A 15,408-nucleotide genomic window follows, 5' to 3' on the forward strand; every position below is an offset into this window, starting at 1 on the left:
AAACACATCTCATCCTGTCACTGAAAATTGAAGGCATCCCCTTATTGGCTTACTAAAAATAGTAAGTCTTCCTGACAACCCAACAAACGAACTCCGTTTGGCCTGTAATTAAATTTGACTAGGCCAAATAACCTCAGGATCTCTTTTGAAGTCCTGGTTAGCCCTCGAGACCATACAAGAATGGGCTAACGAAAACATACCTCCAAACTGGCTAAGTGGGGGACATTACAGTCCGCCCCTCTTGAAATTGCTTGTCCCCAAGCAATCTCAACTCAGGATGCTGAATAATCTCCTCTGCCTCCCATGTCGCATCCTCAACTAATAGGTTCCTCCACTTTACTAGGTACTTCCTGATAGTCCGCCTGCGAAGCACCCTCTCCCTGGAGTCAAGTATAGCCTCAGGAATCAAGATAAGTTTTCCCCCATCATCGAGAGGTGGCAATACTACTGAAGGCACCACATTATGCCCCAATGCCTTCTTAAGGCGTGACACATGGAACACATTATGTACTTTACTATCTGCAGGCACCTCCAACTCATAAGCTACCTCACCCACTCTCCTGATTACTTTGAATGGTCCATAGTAGCGTGGTTTCAATTTCTCTGCTCCACTCCTCTTGAGAGAGGACTGTCTATACGGATGTGACATGAGGTACACCATGTCTCCTACCTCGAAAGATCTCTCAACCCTGTGCTGATCAGCATATTGCTTCTGCTGATTTTGTGCCCTTTGCAAATTTTCTTTCAAGGATCGCATAATGTCCTGACACTCATGCAATATATCCTTGGCCTTAGGCACCCTACTATCCCCAAATAACAAATCCAGAAAATTAGGAGCATCATACCCGTACAGTGCCATGAAAGGGGACATTTGAATAGACATATGGAAAGAGGTATTATAGCAGTACTTCCCTAGATGCAGCCACTTCACCCAAGCCTTCTGCTCTCCTGCAATGTAGTTTTGAAGGTACCCCTCAACCCATTTATTCACTATCTCTGTCTGCCCATCAGTTTGGGGGTGGTAACTAGTACTCAAAGTTAGCTCTATTCCACACAACCTGAAGAACTCCTGCCAAAAGTGGCTCATAAACCTACTATCCCTGTCGCTGACTATGTTCCATGGCATCCCATATAATCAAAATACCTCTTTAAAGAATAGCTCTGCTGTCTGTACTGCTGAATATGTGGACGAAATCGCAAAGAAATGTGCAAATTTCATCAATCTATCTACCACAACAAAAATACAATCCCGACCCTGTACCTTGAGGAGGCCTGTAATGAAATCCATGGAAATGCTATCTCACTTCTTCTCTGGTATGGGTAGGGGTTGTGGTAAACCACCTGGAAAGGAATGTTCCTGTTTGTTCTGCTGACATACTGGGCACTCCCTAACAAACTGAAGCACCTCTGTTTTGAGTCCTTTCCAAGTGAAGTGTTCTCTCACCTGCCGATATGTCTTAAAGAATCTGGGATGTCCCGCCAATGGTGAATCATGAAATGCCCTCAGAATCTTCTGCTTCATAGCAGACCCGGGTACTAAATAAATCCTTTCCTTGTAGATGATCAAATCATTTACAACAGTCTATCGACTATCCTGAATAGTTCCTTCAATAACACTAGATGCCCAACTATCCTTGGCATACTTTGCCAAGATCAACTCTCTCCAATCGTCCATGACTATCCCAACAGCAAGCAAATGAGACCTTCTGGATAAAGCATTTGCGACAATATTTTTCTTCCCTTTGACATAGAGTATGTCAAAATCATAAGCCTGTAACTAACTCACCCATTTCCGTTGCCTGTCATTGAGATCCTTCTGTCCAAGGAAATGTTTCAAGCTGTTATGATCTGTTTTTACTGTGAATCGGCTCCCTGCTAAGTATTGCCTGAACTTAGCTAGCGCGTGCATGATTGCTAGCATTTCTTTGTCATAGATGCTGTAAGTTCTCTCAACACCTCGTAATTTCCTGCTCTCATATGCGATGGGATGTTTGTCCTGCATGAGGACAGCTCCTACGCCCTCTCCTGAGGCATCACACTGCAGCTCAAAAGGCCTGGTGAAATCTGGAATGGCTAAAACAGGGCACGTACTCATCAGCTCCTTGAACCTGTCAAAACAATCCTGAGCCTTCTCTGACCACTTGAAATTGTCTCTCCGTGTCAAATCTGTAAGTGGTGCTGCTATCTGTGAAAATCCCTTCACAAATCTGCGGTAGAACCCGCAAAGCCCAAGAAATCCCTTGAGTTGCGAAATGTTCCTCGGCGGTGGCCAATCCAGAATGGCCCTAATCTTGTTTGGGTCAACCCGAACACTTCCTGCACTAATAATATGCCCTAGATAGAGCAACTCTGTCATCCCGAACTCGCATTTACTCATCTTGGCATATAATGACTCCCTCTCTAGAATGTTGAGCACTGCATCAATATGCTTCAAATGTTCCTCCCAAGTACGGCTGTATATCAGTATATCATCAAAAAAAATCAACACAAACTTTCTCAACTGATCTCTGAATACTCTATTCATACAGGATTGGAAAGTGGCGGGGGCATTAGTCAACCCAAAGGGCATGACTAAGAACTCAAAATGTCCATAGTGGCATCTAAAAGCTGTCTTCTCCACATCCACCTCTCTAACCCGTATTTGGTGGTAGCCGGATCTCAAATCAATCTTAGAGAAGTAGCATGTACCGTGCAATTCATCAATAAGCTCATCAATGCGCAGAATAGGGTATCGGTTCTTGATTGTCTTCTTGTTTAGTTCCCTATAATCAATGCACATCCTCATTGTACCATCCTTCTTCACCAATACTACTGAAGAAGCGAAAGGACTCTTGCTTGGTCGTATGTGCCCCATGTCAATCAACTCCTTGATTGCCTTTTCTATTTCATCTTTATATCTCTTTGGATGGCGGTAGGGTGTGATGATGACTGGCTTAGCCCCTTCCTCTAACTCAATAACATGCTCGATTCCCCTATCCGGGAGTCTCCCTGGAGGTATGTCACCAAACACCTTAGCATGTTTGGTTATTATTTTTTGTACATCAGGGGGATACTCCTGTTTATGTTGCTCTGTCACCTCAGGCATTACTCTGAACTCTGCTGTCCACTGCACCTGGTCGTGTCTGAAGAAACTCTGCATCCGCTTGAGTGACACCACTCGTAGTCTCCCATCTGACAAACCTCTGAGTACTATCTTCTTACCATTTGCCTCAAACCTCATTTCCATTTTCTGGAGGTTAAATGTAAACTCTTCCAGAGATTTCATCCAATTCATCCCAAGCACCATATTCTGATCACCAATGTTGACAATAAAGAAATCTCCCACCATGGCATAATCTCCCAAACAAAGGTGCAAGTTGGAGATTTTCTTGGTACAGTCGATTTTGAAGCCGTCGGCAACCATCACCTTAAATCCCCTATGCTCTTCTGTATGTAGCCCTCTATGTGTCACAAACTTTTCATCAATGAAGTTATGTGTTACCCCTGTATCAATGAGTGCCACAAATCTTTGTCCATCCAAAGTTCCCCCAACTCTAAAAGTGACGGCCTCCTGTATACTGGACAACTGAGCTATCGTGCTATCATTGTGTGCTTCCTCATGTGAAGAATTATCATCTCCATCTGATTCTGATGACTGCTCTGAATCTCCATCCATTGACCCTTCGGCTGAAAAGTACTCCATCTGCTTGGCTTTTGCTTTCAATGGACACTTATGTGACAAATCCCAAGGCTCCCTGCAATGAAAACAAAGCTTCTTCTTCCTGAGATCATTAAGTGTCTCATTGTCCAACCTCTTACTTTCCTCCTTAGGTGGCTGACCCTCTCTACGAAAAGGTTTACTGTCCTTATCTTTCCTCGAAGGGAAACTCTTTGCCTGGAATTTATTTTTAGAAGCTGAAGAGGAATCCATGTCACGAGCTTTCTTAATGGCTTCTTGCAAAGTGGGAGGGTTGAGAGCTTTAATCCACCCTCTCAACGGATCAGCTAACCCATCCATAAATAGAACCAGTATCCTCCGTTCAAATACATCTGTTACTAACACTGCAAGTTTCTGAAATTCTAAAATGTATGTTTCCAATGATCCCCATTGTTTAAGCTGAGCTAACTCCTTGAAATGTAGTTCTGGATCCTTCCTATCAAAACGTTCAATCAGTCTCTCCGTATACCCCACATATGAGGTAATGTGTGCATGACCCATAGTGACCATACCATGATGCCACCACTCGTGTGCTAACCCATCCAGATGAATTGCTGCATACTTAATAGCTTCTTTCTCAGGCATAGGGTTCAATTGAAAGTATGTATCAAGCTTTTGAACCCAAGCTCTTGTTGTAGACTTCCCCGAGCCATAATAATATGGTAACTGAAGTTTCCCTACTTTCTTCCGTAGCTCATAGCTCTGGTTCCTGTCATGTCCACGTGGCATATGTTTCATCCGCACATCCATATACTCCCTAAAGGTAATTGCAGCAGTAAAATCTGGACCTCCGGCTTTCCAATCTCTCCTCAACTGGTCCTGTATATCAGTGATCTGGGGCTCTGGTGCGGGCTGCTCTGGAGCTCTAGGAGGAAATGTGGGAATCATGGGCCTCGAACTCACTATCCTAGCTTGCTGGGCTGCATGACCAAAATTGTTCCCGACTTGTTCACCTCCATTATGTGTCCCATCCTGATTATTCCCATTCTGATTATTTCCTCCACCTATGTTAGCGTTCAACCCCATTTGACGAGCCATCATCTGCATCATAACCTCCATTCTCTGATTTTGTTTCTATGCCCTCTATTCTGCTAATCGCTGTCCCTGTGCCAAGGTCTCTAATAACTGTAAGAATCTTTCCTCTCTAGGATCTCGAGCATTCCTGTCATCTCGGTCACCCATATTGATGTCTTGATGAAAGAATACCTCCTCTGTGTCTGTATGACTGGATTCTATGTCCACCTACACGGATGAACTAGACTGTTTGCTCTGCAGGTCTAAAGTCCTATTTTGTCTTGCTCTGGTATTGCGGAAATTATAAGGCCCCTGTCGCATGCTCAAACAAAAAATGCTCTAATTTTAGTGTTTTGACATTTCGTCAAACACTTTTCCCTCTATCTGGCTATTCCAAATTCCCTATAAGACCTCCACAGGATGGCAGGACTTATAGCTCTAATACCACTATAATAACCCTCCTCAAATCTGCCCTCAAAAATGCTGATGAAAGCTCAAGGAATTTCATCAAACAATTCACATGCAAGGGACGTATGACTGATATAGTATTTCAGCTAGCTTCAAATGACCTTTTTACAATTTGCATCAATGAAAATCTTGTGCTAGAAGATTACAATGGACTACACAAATGACCTAACATGAGTGTGCTACTAATTTTGACAATATTCAGTGCATATATATGATCTAAGCATGAGAAATGAACACCTACAGCCAACTGGCATTTTTACAAACAGTTGGTATGCAAACTAACTAGCTGATAAATAATGATATTAAATTGCTTAAATGACACCAGCAACTATTATCTTCTTAATTGCAATGAAAATTACAATGCTCATAAAATATGGCCAATACTTTGGCATTTACATGGATTACAAAATGATAATGCTAGTATAATGCACACTTATAGCTGAAAGCTTATAACACCCAAAAATCAATACTAACAAAAAAACCTGGTTGTAGATGGCTGAAATAATTTCCTTCTATGCTGCCCCTTCTGCTTTGCTTTTTTCGAACTGCTTTTTCGGCCTGTTTTTTCGGTTCCGCTTTTTGAACTGCTTCTACGGATTGCTTTTTCTGCCTACTTTTTCGGTTCCGCTTTTTTCGGGCTGCTTTTTCGTATCTTCTTTTTTTAGACTGCTACCATGTTGAATCTCAAGACCATATCTTTCAATGGCGTCAAGATTTCCAGCTTGAAGGGATTTCGTCCTTCAAACTATTGAGATATAATCTCCAGAAAATTCTCCAATTTCTTTGATATTTCCAAGCCTGAATAAATGAGAGCTATCCTCTTCCTTTTAATCTCTTCCTCACTTGCTCCACGCTTCCGTCTTGCCAATGTGGGATAATACATGACTTTTAATATTACTTCTTTTTTTCTTTTTACAAAGTCCATGTATGTACTCAAAAGAGGGACTCTTGATTTTTATAAAGTGACTTTATGAAACATCATAATATTTAATTTAAATAGTCACTTTACCGTTGTAACTTCAAACATTAAAATAATATACCAAATAAACTCGAAATCCCACATATAATAGCTCATTAGAAAGAGCCCAACAAAATGCATCTCATCCTGTCACTGAAAATTGAAGGCACTGCATCCCTATTGGCTTACTAAAAATAGTAAGTCTTTCTGACAACCCAACAAACGAACTCCGTTTGGCCTGTAATTAAATTTGACTAGGCCAAATAATCTCAGGATCCCTTTTGAAGTCCTGGTTAGCCCTCGGGACCATACAAGAATGGGCTAACGACAACATACCTCCAAATTGGCTAAGTGGGGGACATTACAAAATCAGCTTAACAAAGATCGAAATAAGGCCAATGGAAAAGATGGAATCAATACTGCGCAAGAGAATTTGATTCTAGCATAGCAAGCCGAACGCTGACGGAAACCAGAGTACAGAAGAATTGTTGGAGGAAACTCGGCAATGGGTGGAATTGGTGGAAGAAGCACAGGAGGAGTTTTTGAATTTGTGTTCGCCGAGGGAAAAGAATCCAGAAGGAAGAGCATCGACTCGCATGGCTCAGAGTGCCGACGGAGCAAGAGTGTGGAGTGAACTCTTCGTCCGGGATATACTTCCGCAGGGGACAACCTCAAAACACCCTTCTTCACCAAAGTTTGCACCTGTTGAGTCCACCGGTGTGGGAGAGTAGTCCGTCGATGTGAGAGTGCAATCCACCGGTGTGGGAGTGTAGTCCGCCAGTGTTGGAGTACAAACTGTCAGTGTGGGAGTGAAGAGCGCCAGTGTTGCAGGATTGAGGAACGCCTGTTTACAGAAACCAATTGTGATGGCGGGACCAAAAGAGAAACTGCCGAAGTTCAATAGCGATGGTACAGCTGATCCCATTCGACATTGCAAAACATGTGAAACGATCTTGAAGGCAAATGGGATAACTGATGAAGATGACTGGATGAGGCAATTTTTGGCCACCCTACGGGGCGTAGCAATTGATTGGTTTACTAATACAGATCCACAAAAGCTAAACAGTTGGGATAACATTAAAAAGAAGTTTCTGGTAGAATTTAGACTGTTGCGGGATGATAATGAAATTGTAGCAGAGATCTTCAATACTAAGCAGGGGAAAAATGAAACCGTCCGTGTTTATGCCAGGAAATTAAAAGATTTGATAAATAAAATGGAAAGTAAGCCAGTAGACGAACTTCAGAAAAGATGGTTCGTGGAAGGCCTACGCTCAAAGTTGCGAAAGAAAATGAAAATTGTGCCGCTATCGTCATACACGGAAGCTTATAACAGAGCATTGGACCTTGAAAGTGAGCAAAAAACAAAGAAGAAGAAGAACACTAGCTCATCTGATTCTGATGACAATGAACCTGTCGGAGAAGATAGCAGCAATGATGAAGGCAGTAGCAAGAAGGTCCGCACCTTACAAAAGCACATGATCCGCATGATGAAGGAGTTTAAAAACATGCAGAAGGAGCCAAAAGGCAATGAGTTGTGGTGCACGAAGTGTAAGACCGACGATCACACTAAAGGATCCTGTCCAAAGAACCAATTTTGTGACATTTGTCAGATCATGGGCCACTCGACAAAGGAATACCCCTTTAACATGAAAACCAGAGGACCTCTGCAAGTGCTTCTTACACAGGCAGCTTCCACGTCAGGAGGGAAGGGAAATGCAAACATTGATGGTGCCACTTCGGGTGGGTACAGGAATAATAGCAGAGGGCAAAATAACAACAATGCGAACAATAACAATAATAATGGCAACCGAAGTCGAATCTAGTATGATGCAAACAGACGGTTGATTATTCAATGCCGAGCATGTAATTTGTGGGGTCATTTTGCGCGGGACTGTACAACGACAAACACACCGAAATTATTATGTAGATGGTGCAGACCCGACGACCATGAAGATGCTAAGTGCCCAAAGACTGGAGTAAATTTGATCACTGTCAACACGGATGAAGAGGAGGTTCTAGCAATTACACGGAGGCAAGAAAAGGTGTACTCGGACCCAACGGAAGAAAAAAGAAAATTGGGGGAAACAAGGGCGAAAATTGAGAAGGCATCGTCCGCGAAGACATCTCAGTTAAAAGACATCACTGACACCTTGGCAAGGAACTACGCGGAACAAAACATCGTACGACAGATCTTACAAACAGAGGTACCGGTGAAGATAAGTGACCTTCTCACAATGCCCCAGTTACGGATGGCCATTCTGAATCATACACCGTTTTTTAAAGCAACGGAGGACACAGGAAGGGACAATAGGGAACTGACAACAACAGACCCAATGCTGCTGGCACTCACATTCGAACGGCATCCGGCAATTGTCGAGATGGCGATCCTCGGACATGTTCTCATAGACACGATAGTCGACGGAGGGTCTGGCGTAAACATCTTACTGGAGGAGACCTAGAAGAAGTTGGGAAAGCTGATGTTGTGGCCACCTACATTCCAGTTGCTCACGGCAGACTAGCACGGGATCAAACTATTGGGAACCTTGAGGGTGCAACCAGTAACTATTGGAACGCAACCATTTTTATTGGACTTCGTGGTCATTCCATTGAAAAGAAAAGCATATGATGCTATTCTGGGACGTAATTGGTTGGTGCAAGCAAAAGTAAAACATGATTGGAAACGTAATACCCTATCAATGGAGTGCAGAGGCAAAAGATTCATAATTGACCTGCACACACAAATGGTAGGTGAGGAGGCAGCATCATCAGACTCAGAAGGTGAAGGTGACAGTGACGACAAAGGAAATGACGACGAAGGAAAGAGGAGAATGGAACCGGACGAAGGAGTATTGACACTAGGAGGATCGAATGACGATGACCTAGACTCGATGAATGGCCTTCTCCACTAGCAGATAGAAGACTACAAGTTGTTTTCGAGTTGCAATATGTTAAAGGTCGACAAAGGTGACAAAACAAGGGAAAATGAATATAGAGAAGCGGAAGGAGGAAAGGCGGAAGCTGAGGGGAAGAACATCCAGTCCAAACTCAAAAAAAAGAAAGGTCCCACCATCCGGTACGTGGTGAACAAACTGCACAGAAAGAAAAGAATGCAAGGGTGCCGACGACAAGGAAATAATCTAGATACGCGACGACCGCAGGCGCAGTGGGCGACGAAGGTGACACAAAACAGACATAAGACATGGCATGACAAACTCCACAGGTTTCAGTCGGGGCAGTTGGTACTCAAGTACAACGGTCGAAATGAAATCAAATAGGAAAGGTTTAAGGCAACATGGGTTGGACCATATCAGATCCGAAAGGTCGGCGACAATCGAGTGATAAAGTTGGGGACGTTGGACAGGCAAGAGGTACCTCACAGAGTCAACAGATCCTACCGTGCCAGGAAGATGTCGTCACCGTCACTATCGCAGAATGATCTGATGGCTCCCTCCTCGTCGTCATTGCAGAATGGCGAGGTCTAGAGGCAAAACTGAGGTGTTGTATTTTTTTTATTTTTTTTATTTTTTTATTTTTTTTAAAAGAGAAAAAAAAAAGAAAAAAAAATAAAAAAAGAAGAAAGTAAAGTAAGTCCCGCGGACTGTGTTCCCGTGGGCAGCTGTCCGCGGGAGGTCTTCTGCTGTGTCCCATGGGCAGCTATCCGCGGGATGTCTTCCCCTGTGTCCCACAGGCAGCTGGTAGCGGACGGTGTCCCGCGAGTAGCTTGTCCGCGGACACTGTGTCCTGCGGGCAGACTGTCCGCGGAAGCAACCCGATGAACCCCTCTTCCCACGGGGTTGTCTCAAAGGCCGCGGAGTTTCTGGTTGCGGAGATTCCTTTTTTCTAAATTAATTTCATCTTTCCTAACCGGTCTATGCCAATTCGGGTTCGGAGATTAAAAAGCTGATTGAAGACACCCATACCACTGCCACTGGTTGAGCACTAACGAGCGCACCAGCGATTGCAGAGAGAATGAGACGGTGAAGCGATCACATTTGCTGATTGGTAGAGGCAGCCATATGGTAGACGGTGATGATATGGACGGCAAATTGGTGAGATTGGGTGACCCCGCCCTGTATTGCGATAGGGAGCGCACCTGGACCTCGCAGGGGCGCTGCCTCTCGACCCCGCCAGGGGCGTTGCCCCCTGGACCCCCAGTCATTGGGGATATCAGTTGTGGGAGTCTGACTAGTTGAGAAGACTTGAAGCTACTATAGGCATGGAGTGTTTGTGTACCAGAGGCACTGGAAGTAGGTGTTGGCCGAAAGGCTGTCTTGGTGGATGCATAGAGAGCTCGGGAGGAGTGGGTCATCCAGAAGGCAGTACAGCAACACTTAGCTCAGTGGACCCAGTGTTGGAAGTAGAGAAAGCAGCACGAGTGGCTATCAAGGTCAGCTTGAGGAGACAGTATTGTGTTAGCAGAGGCTACAGATGTACCGGGATGAATGTGGAAGTGATGTGACAGAAGCAGATTTTTCTTGTTGTAGTCACTCTGTTAATATATTTTGTTTGTTAATTTGTTTTAGATATTTTGTTAGTCGTCAGGAGACGACTTTTCTTTTGGGGGGGGATGGTGTCAGCCGACTGGATTGTCATCGGTGTTTTTGTAGCCGACAGAGTGATTGTCGTCGGTGTCTTTGTATTCTGTAGCCAATAGGTAAATAGTTTGTAGTGGACATAATGTTTGTGGCCAACAGACTCCTTCCGGAAGCTCCGGCGGTAGTATTTATACCCCGTCAGGGATCATTGTAAAGCATCGCGATATCTGATAATTTAATGTCTGGCATATGCGAATAATCTAAAGAGTTCTGCTGTTCGTGTCCATTATCTGTATGCATTTCTTAATTAACCTATGCGGTAAACAATTTGTACTATCAAAATGTCCTTCCAACCACGCTAGCATGATCCTCAAGACCAACACTAGTTGTAGCAATGTGAGGGTGACCTAGTCATCCTTCCTTGATGACATCTCTGAATCTGACAAAAAAAACCTCAAAATCTTGACACTTTGCATAGACAAGAGACCTAGGGGATCCATATTTGCAATGGGGTGACGTGTGATAAGTTGATAACATCACAACAGGACCTTATGTAAAAGAGTTTGAAAGGACTTGAAATTGCTGCATAGGGAGACAATTCTGACATGTGTCAATTCTGGTCTACCACAAAGAATATTGAAAACTAATTTAATATTCTTCTTCTATGTGTGAAATGAATGATTAAATTAAATTAAACCTTCCAGTTATTGCTTGGAAAAATAAGACGATTGCCCATTTTTTTGTATACTGTGTGTACCTTAGACCTGTATAAAGATTGTGAGCATTGCATTAAGTGTTGCTAATTCAAGGAAAGGGAAGGTAGTGGCTTTGGAGTCTGGACTATATTTTCAGCTGCAAGACAAAATGAAATCTCTGAATATTTTTGGATTCTGATGGTGCATGAACAAGTACCCTTTAAACATTTGGGTCAGCCTCCTAATTTGTCTTTCTGATTAGTTGATTCATGTTGTGATTCATGATTTATTACAAGGCAATGTAATTGCAAATCTAAAATTAATAATAGTGACACCATATTCTATTATGCATGTAAACTGTTCGACTGAATTACTCAGTTTAGAAAAGTGAACCATTGTTCTAGAACAGGGTGTATTCTTACAAGTTTCATTTATCAAGGTCCCTTGGCATAAACTTGGGTATAGTACTGTTTTTCTGTTTTGATGGGAAAAATGAAAAGCTATTGTGAAAAAAGTTTATCATTATTTTGTGTGATATTGAGAATAGATAGCTATAAAGTTTAATTCTCAACTGAAAAACTGATACCAATTGCAATATCACTGCAGATTTGAATGGCACTATTCGTGAAAATATTGCACATCAAAAAATTACAGTTAAAGATGATCCTGATGTGAAAATTCGAGATGTAACCAAGGTTTCAAAATGTTGTGTTTTATTTTTAATCTATTTGATCCTTGTAAATTTAATTTCATAGATTAACATCAGAGTTTGTCCTTGTTACCTTATCTACCAGGTGATTGCCGACAATGTAGATGTTGGTGTATCTCGCAAACTGTCAAACCTTTTAAATGTTAAAACAGAAATTGATTCAACAATAAGCAATCAGGGATTTAATGATAAAGCAACTCCATCCAGGTAATATCTTTTCCCAGAGATTACTGTATAAACAAACTATGCAAGCATATTTCAATCAATATTTTTTCATGTATTGAGTTTTTTATTACAACAATCCAAGTGCATATAATAGTTGTAATCCTCGCAATAATGTGTTCAAGTCATTAAATTGCATATCATGTTGTATCATTATGTTGTTTCTAAGACAGTGAGAGAAATGCACTTAGAGAATTGCGAAATATTACTTGTGAACCTGGCTATATTATCCCATCACAAAGTATTTATTCATGATATCTCTGACCTTCTCAAGCTCGATGATTTCCACCTTAATCAATTGTGAAGGTCATTTACCTTCTATCATTAGCTCATGTTGTAAAACAGAGACAAATATCACCCTGCCAAATGCATTTCAAATTAAAAAAATGCATAGTTCATATCTTCCCAGTCCTTAATATCGTACTCTAGACTCCTGATCTAAAGATGTCCTCCAGTGCCTTTTCAGTGTCCTGCTTCCCTATAGCTGCCCCACTCTACATTACAGCTTTCCAAAACTTTCTTCTAGTGTTTACAAGTCTCTTTCCTGTCCATACAAAATAATCTATCAACCTACTATTGCCACGAGGATACTACAACCTTCAAAAATAACAAAACACAGACTCTGGGTGCATATTGTCCCTTTCCATATGGATGTGGCGCATTAAGTACACATGCATGTTGTCTCTAATGTGAAGCAGTGCCGTTATGTCTACGTAAATTGTCTGCTGTCAGCTATAGGAGTACGGAAAATGCAGGTGCACATGGGAAGAATCATGATAGCTTTGAGTTGTCAACAGACATCTTAATCAACCACATTCAGTTATATTCCATGCAAATCTTTACTGAAGTCATGTCTTCCGTGCAGCACAAAAAAACAGTGAATGGGATCTAAGGAAGAGTGGATGAACATTGATTTTTTTTTCAGAAACTTGAAATGCTACACCAATCACAATGAATTTGATTGACAGGGTATGAAAGGATGAACATTTCATCTAATATAAAACACTCCAGTTCTTAATGTCGTCTACAGGATGGCAGTAGTTGATTCCTTATCGGCTTGTTTATGAAGGAGCTTACTTATCTATGGTACCCCACAAAAAGGCCTTCCCATCCCAATATGAATCATGTTTCACCATTTACTAGGCAGCTTCACAAGCAAATGTAAATGTCATTCATCTATCCAGTTTATAACACGAATAGGCTACAATCTCAGCCAAATAAACATGCTGCAAGGAACACCTGTTCATGATCTATCTGAGCTGTCTGTAACCTGCCTGGTCCAGTTACAATCTCAAAGCATTTTGTATACTGTCATACTTTCCAATACATGTATTTGTAAATTTTCATACTTTCAATCATAAACAAACAGGCTATTGTTTTAAGTTCCTTTTAGTGCCATCATGCCCCTCACATTCTACTTTTCAACTGAGATTCTTGGATTTGAAGTTGCTTGTGGAATTATGATGTGAGATCCTGTTCTTACTTTTTTGTGAACATATTAAATAATTGAAGTTATGTTTCTTCATTCTCTTTGAGTTTTATGTTTATGTCCAGCAATGAGTTAACACACATTCATATTGGTTGGATGTTGTTGTCTTGTTTTTGAAGAGATTCAGAATTCTGTAGTCCTTGATTGAACATAAAAGTGTTTTAAGGAATCTCTACCAGATATGGTTCATTTTTATGTCTACAGGACAACATATGGTGGAATAAAGTATTTGGGTCAGAAGCTTATATGTGAAGACATATCAAATGGGACTGAAATGATAAAGATTCCATGCACGAATGACAGAGATAAAGCGTCAATCCCAAAATTTCAATACATTCTAACAAACAGGTTAACAGTCTTGGAAATTTATTTATTTTTAATTTTGCATCATCAATTTCTTTAATGTGATGGGAGATTATTGATATAGTTATAATTTAGCTTGCAACCTGCACATACTTTTTTAGGTTCTCAACACAGAGTGCTATTATCCTAAAGAATTTGCAATCGGACATGAAAAAACAAGCAAAGGCATGTGATGGCTGTGATGAATTTGACATGGATGATCCAGAGGCTGGAATTTCCATCCATGTTCATGGGTGTAGCCATGATCAAGATGATCGAATTGACTGGCAAGGAGAGCCTATGCTAGGTCGCCTAGCATATGACCGTTATGGTCGTCTTCAGGTACTATCTAGAAAGAGAATTGTTTTTGCACGCTCTTCATGAAAATAAATAATTGCTTTAGATATAATTTACTCAGCTTAAATTGTACCATTAATGTAATGGGATGCAGAAGGAAGGTAATGTGGCCAGCAAACTTTCAGTTGAAAAAAAGTTTGATTAGTCATGCTTCCGGACAACCATGACATATTCTCTACTACACATATGTATCCAGAATACAGAGAAAAGAGTGAACAAAATCTAAATTATTCGATCACTATCAAGGCAATGAAGGTGTTGTAGTGGGGTTGGATTTGGATTCATTTTGGGCTTGTCCATACAAGATTTTTTTCACATGTGTGGCAGCAAATAAGTTCATAAACAAATGGAGGCAAGAAGTTTTTCTTTCCATTCAGAAATGCGCAAATGACATATAAAGCAACCCTTTTGATCTTTTTAGTGGTCACTTTAAGGTTTGGAGGTTTTAACTTCTAATAGACCTAAGTTGGCAAAAAATATTTATTAAAAAGTCAATAAAAATGATGTTTTCTGTCAAATTCACCCCAAATTCATGTTTGGTTCCTCTATCCAAATCAAAAGTCTTCCAATTTTATACAAAATTCTTTTAGAGTTCTTTGAGAGGATTTTGAGCAAATTTACCTTATCTGTGGAAAAATTTTATTGAATGCGAATCAAACCCAACTTTGCAGCAAATCCGAATTCTGAATATGTGCATCCTCTGTTGCTCAGAGGTTGAGACTCTGCATCATCTTTTTATGCACTGCCCCTTTGCTAGAGATATTTGGTCTTTCTTTCTAAGTAAACTCAATTTATCATGGGTTTTTCCTGCTACCATTACTGATTGCTTCTCTCAATGGTCTCCACCCTATCTGTCATCCAAGGAGTGTAAACTCTTGTGGGCTTTGTCACTGCCTCGTATGTTTTGGGATATCTGGAAAGA

At 41.3% G+C, this 15,408-nt stretch overlaps 1 protein-coding gene across 3 annotated transcripts in view; it reads left to right on the plus strand.

Moving 5' to 3' along the window:
* LOC149532073 (uncharacterized) overlaps positions 1-15,408 on the plus strand; it is a 246,419-nt gene that overhangs the window by 177,170 nt on the left and 53,841 nt on the right. For 2 of the 3 annotated variants that reach the window (XM_089809449.1, XM_089809450.1), the window contains 4 exons: positions 11,974-12,062; positions 12,162-12,283; positions 13,992-14,135; positions 14,252-14,471. In XM_089809449.1, the coding sequence (XP_089665575.1) occupies positions 11,974-12,062; positions 12,162-12,283; positions 13,992-14,135; positions 14,252-14,471 (575 nt within the window). The remainder of the gene's footprint in view (positions 1-11,973; positions 12,063-12,161; positions 12,284-13,991; positions 14,136-14,251; positions 14,472-15,408) is intronic. The other variant, XM_089809451.1, reaches the window with a different exon arrangement.

The sequence above is a fragment of the Cupressus sempervirens genome, chromosome 11, assembly GCF_028749045.1.
Source record: "Cupressus sempervirens isolate cs-2001-9-10 chromosome 11, ASM2874904v1, whole genome shotgun sequence".
Taxonomy (NCBI): Eukaryota; Viridiplantae; Streptophyta; class Pinopsida; order Cupressales; family Cupressaceae; genus Cupressus; species Cupressus sempervirens.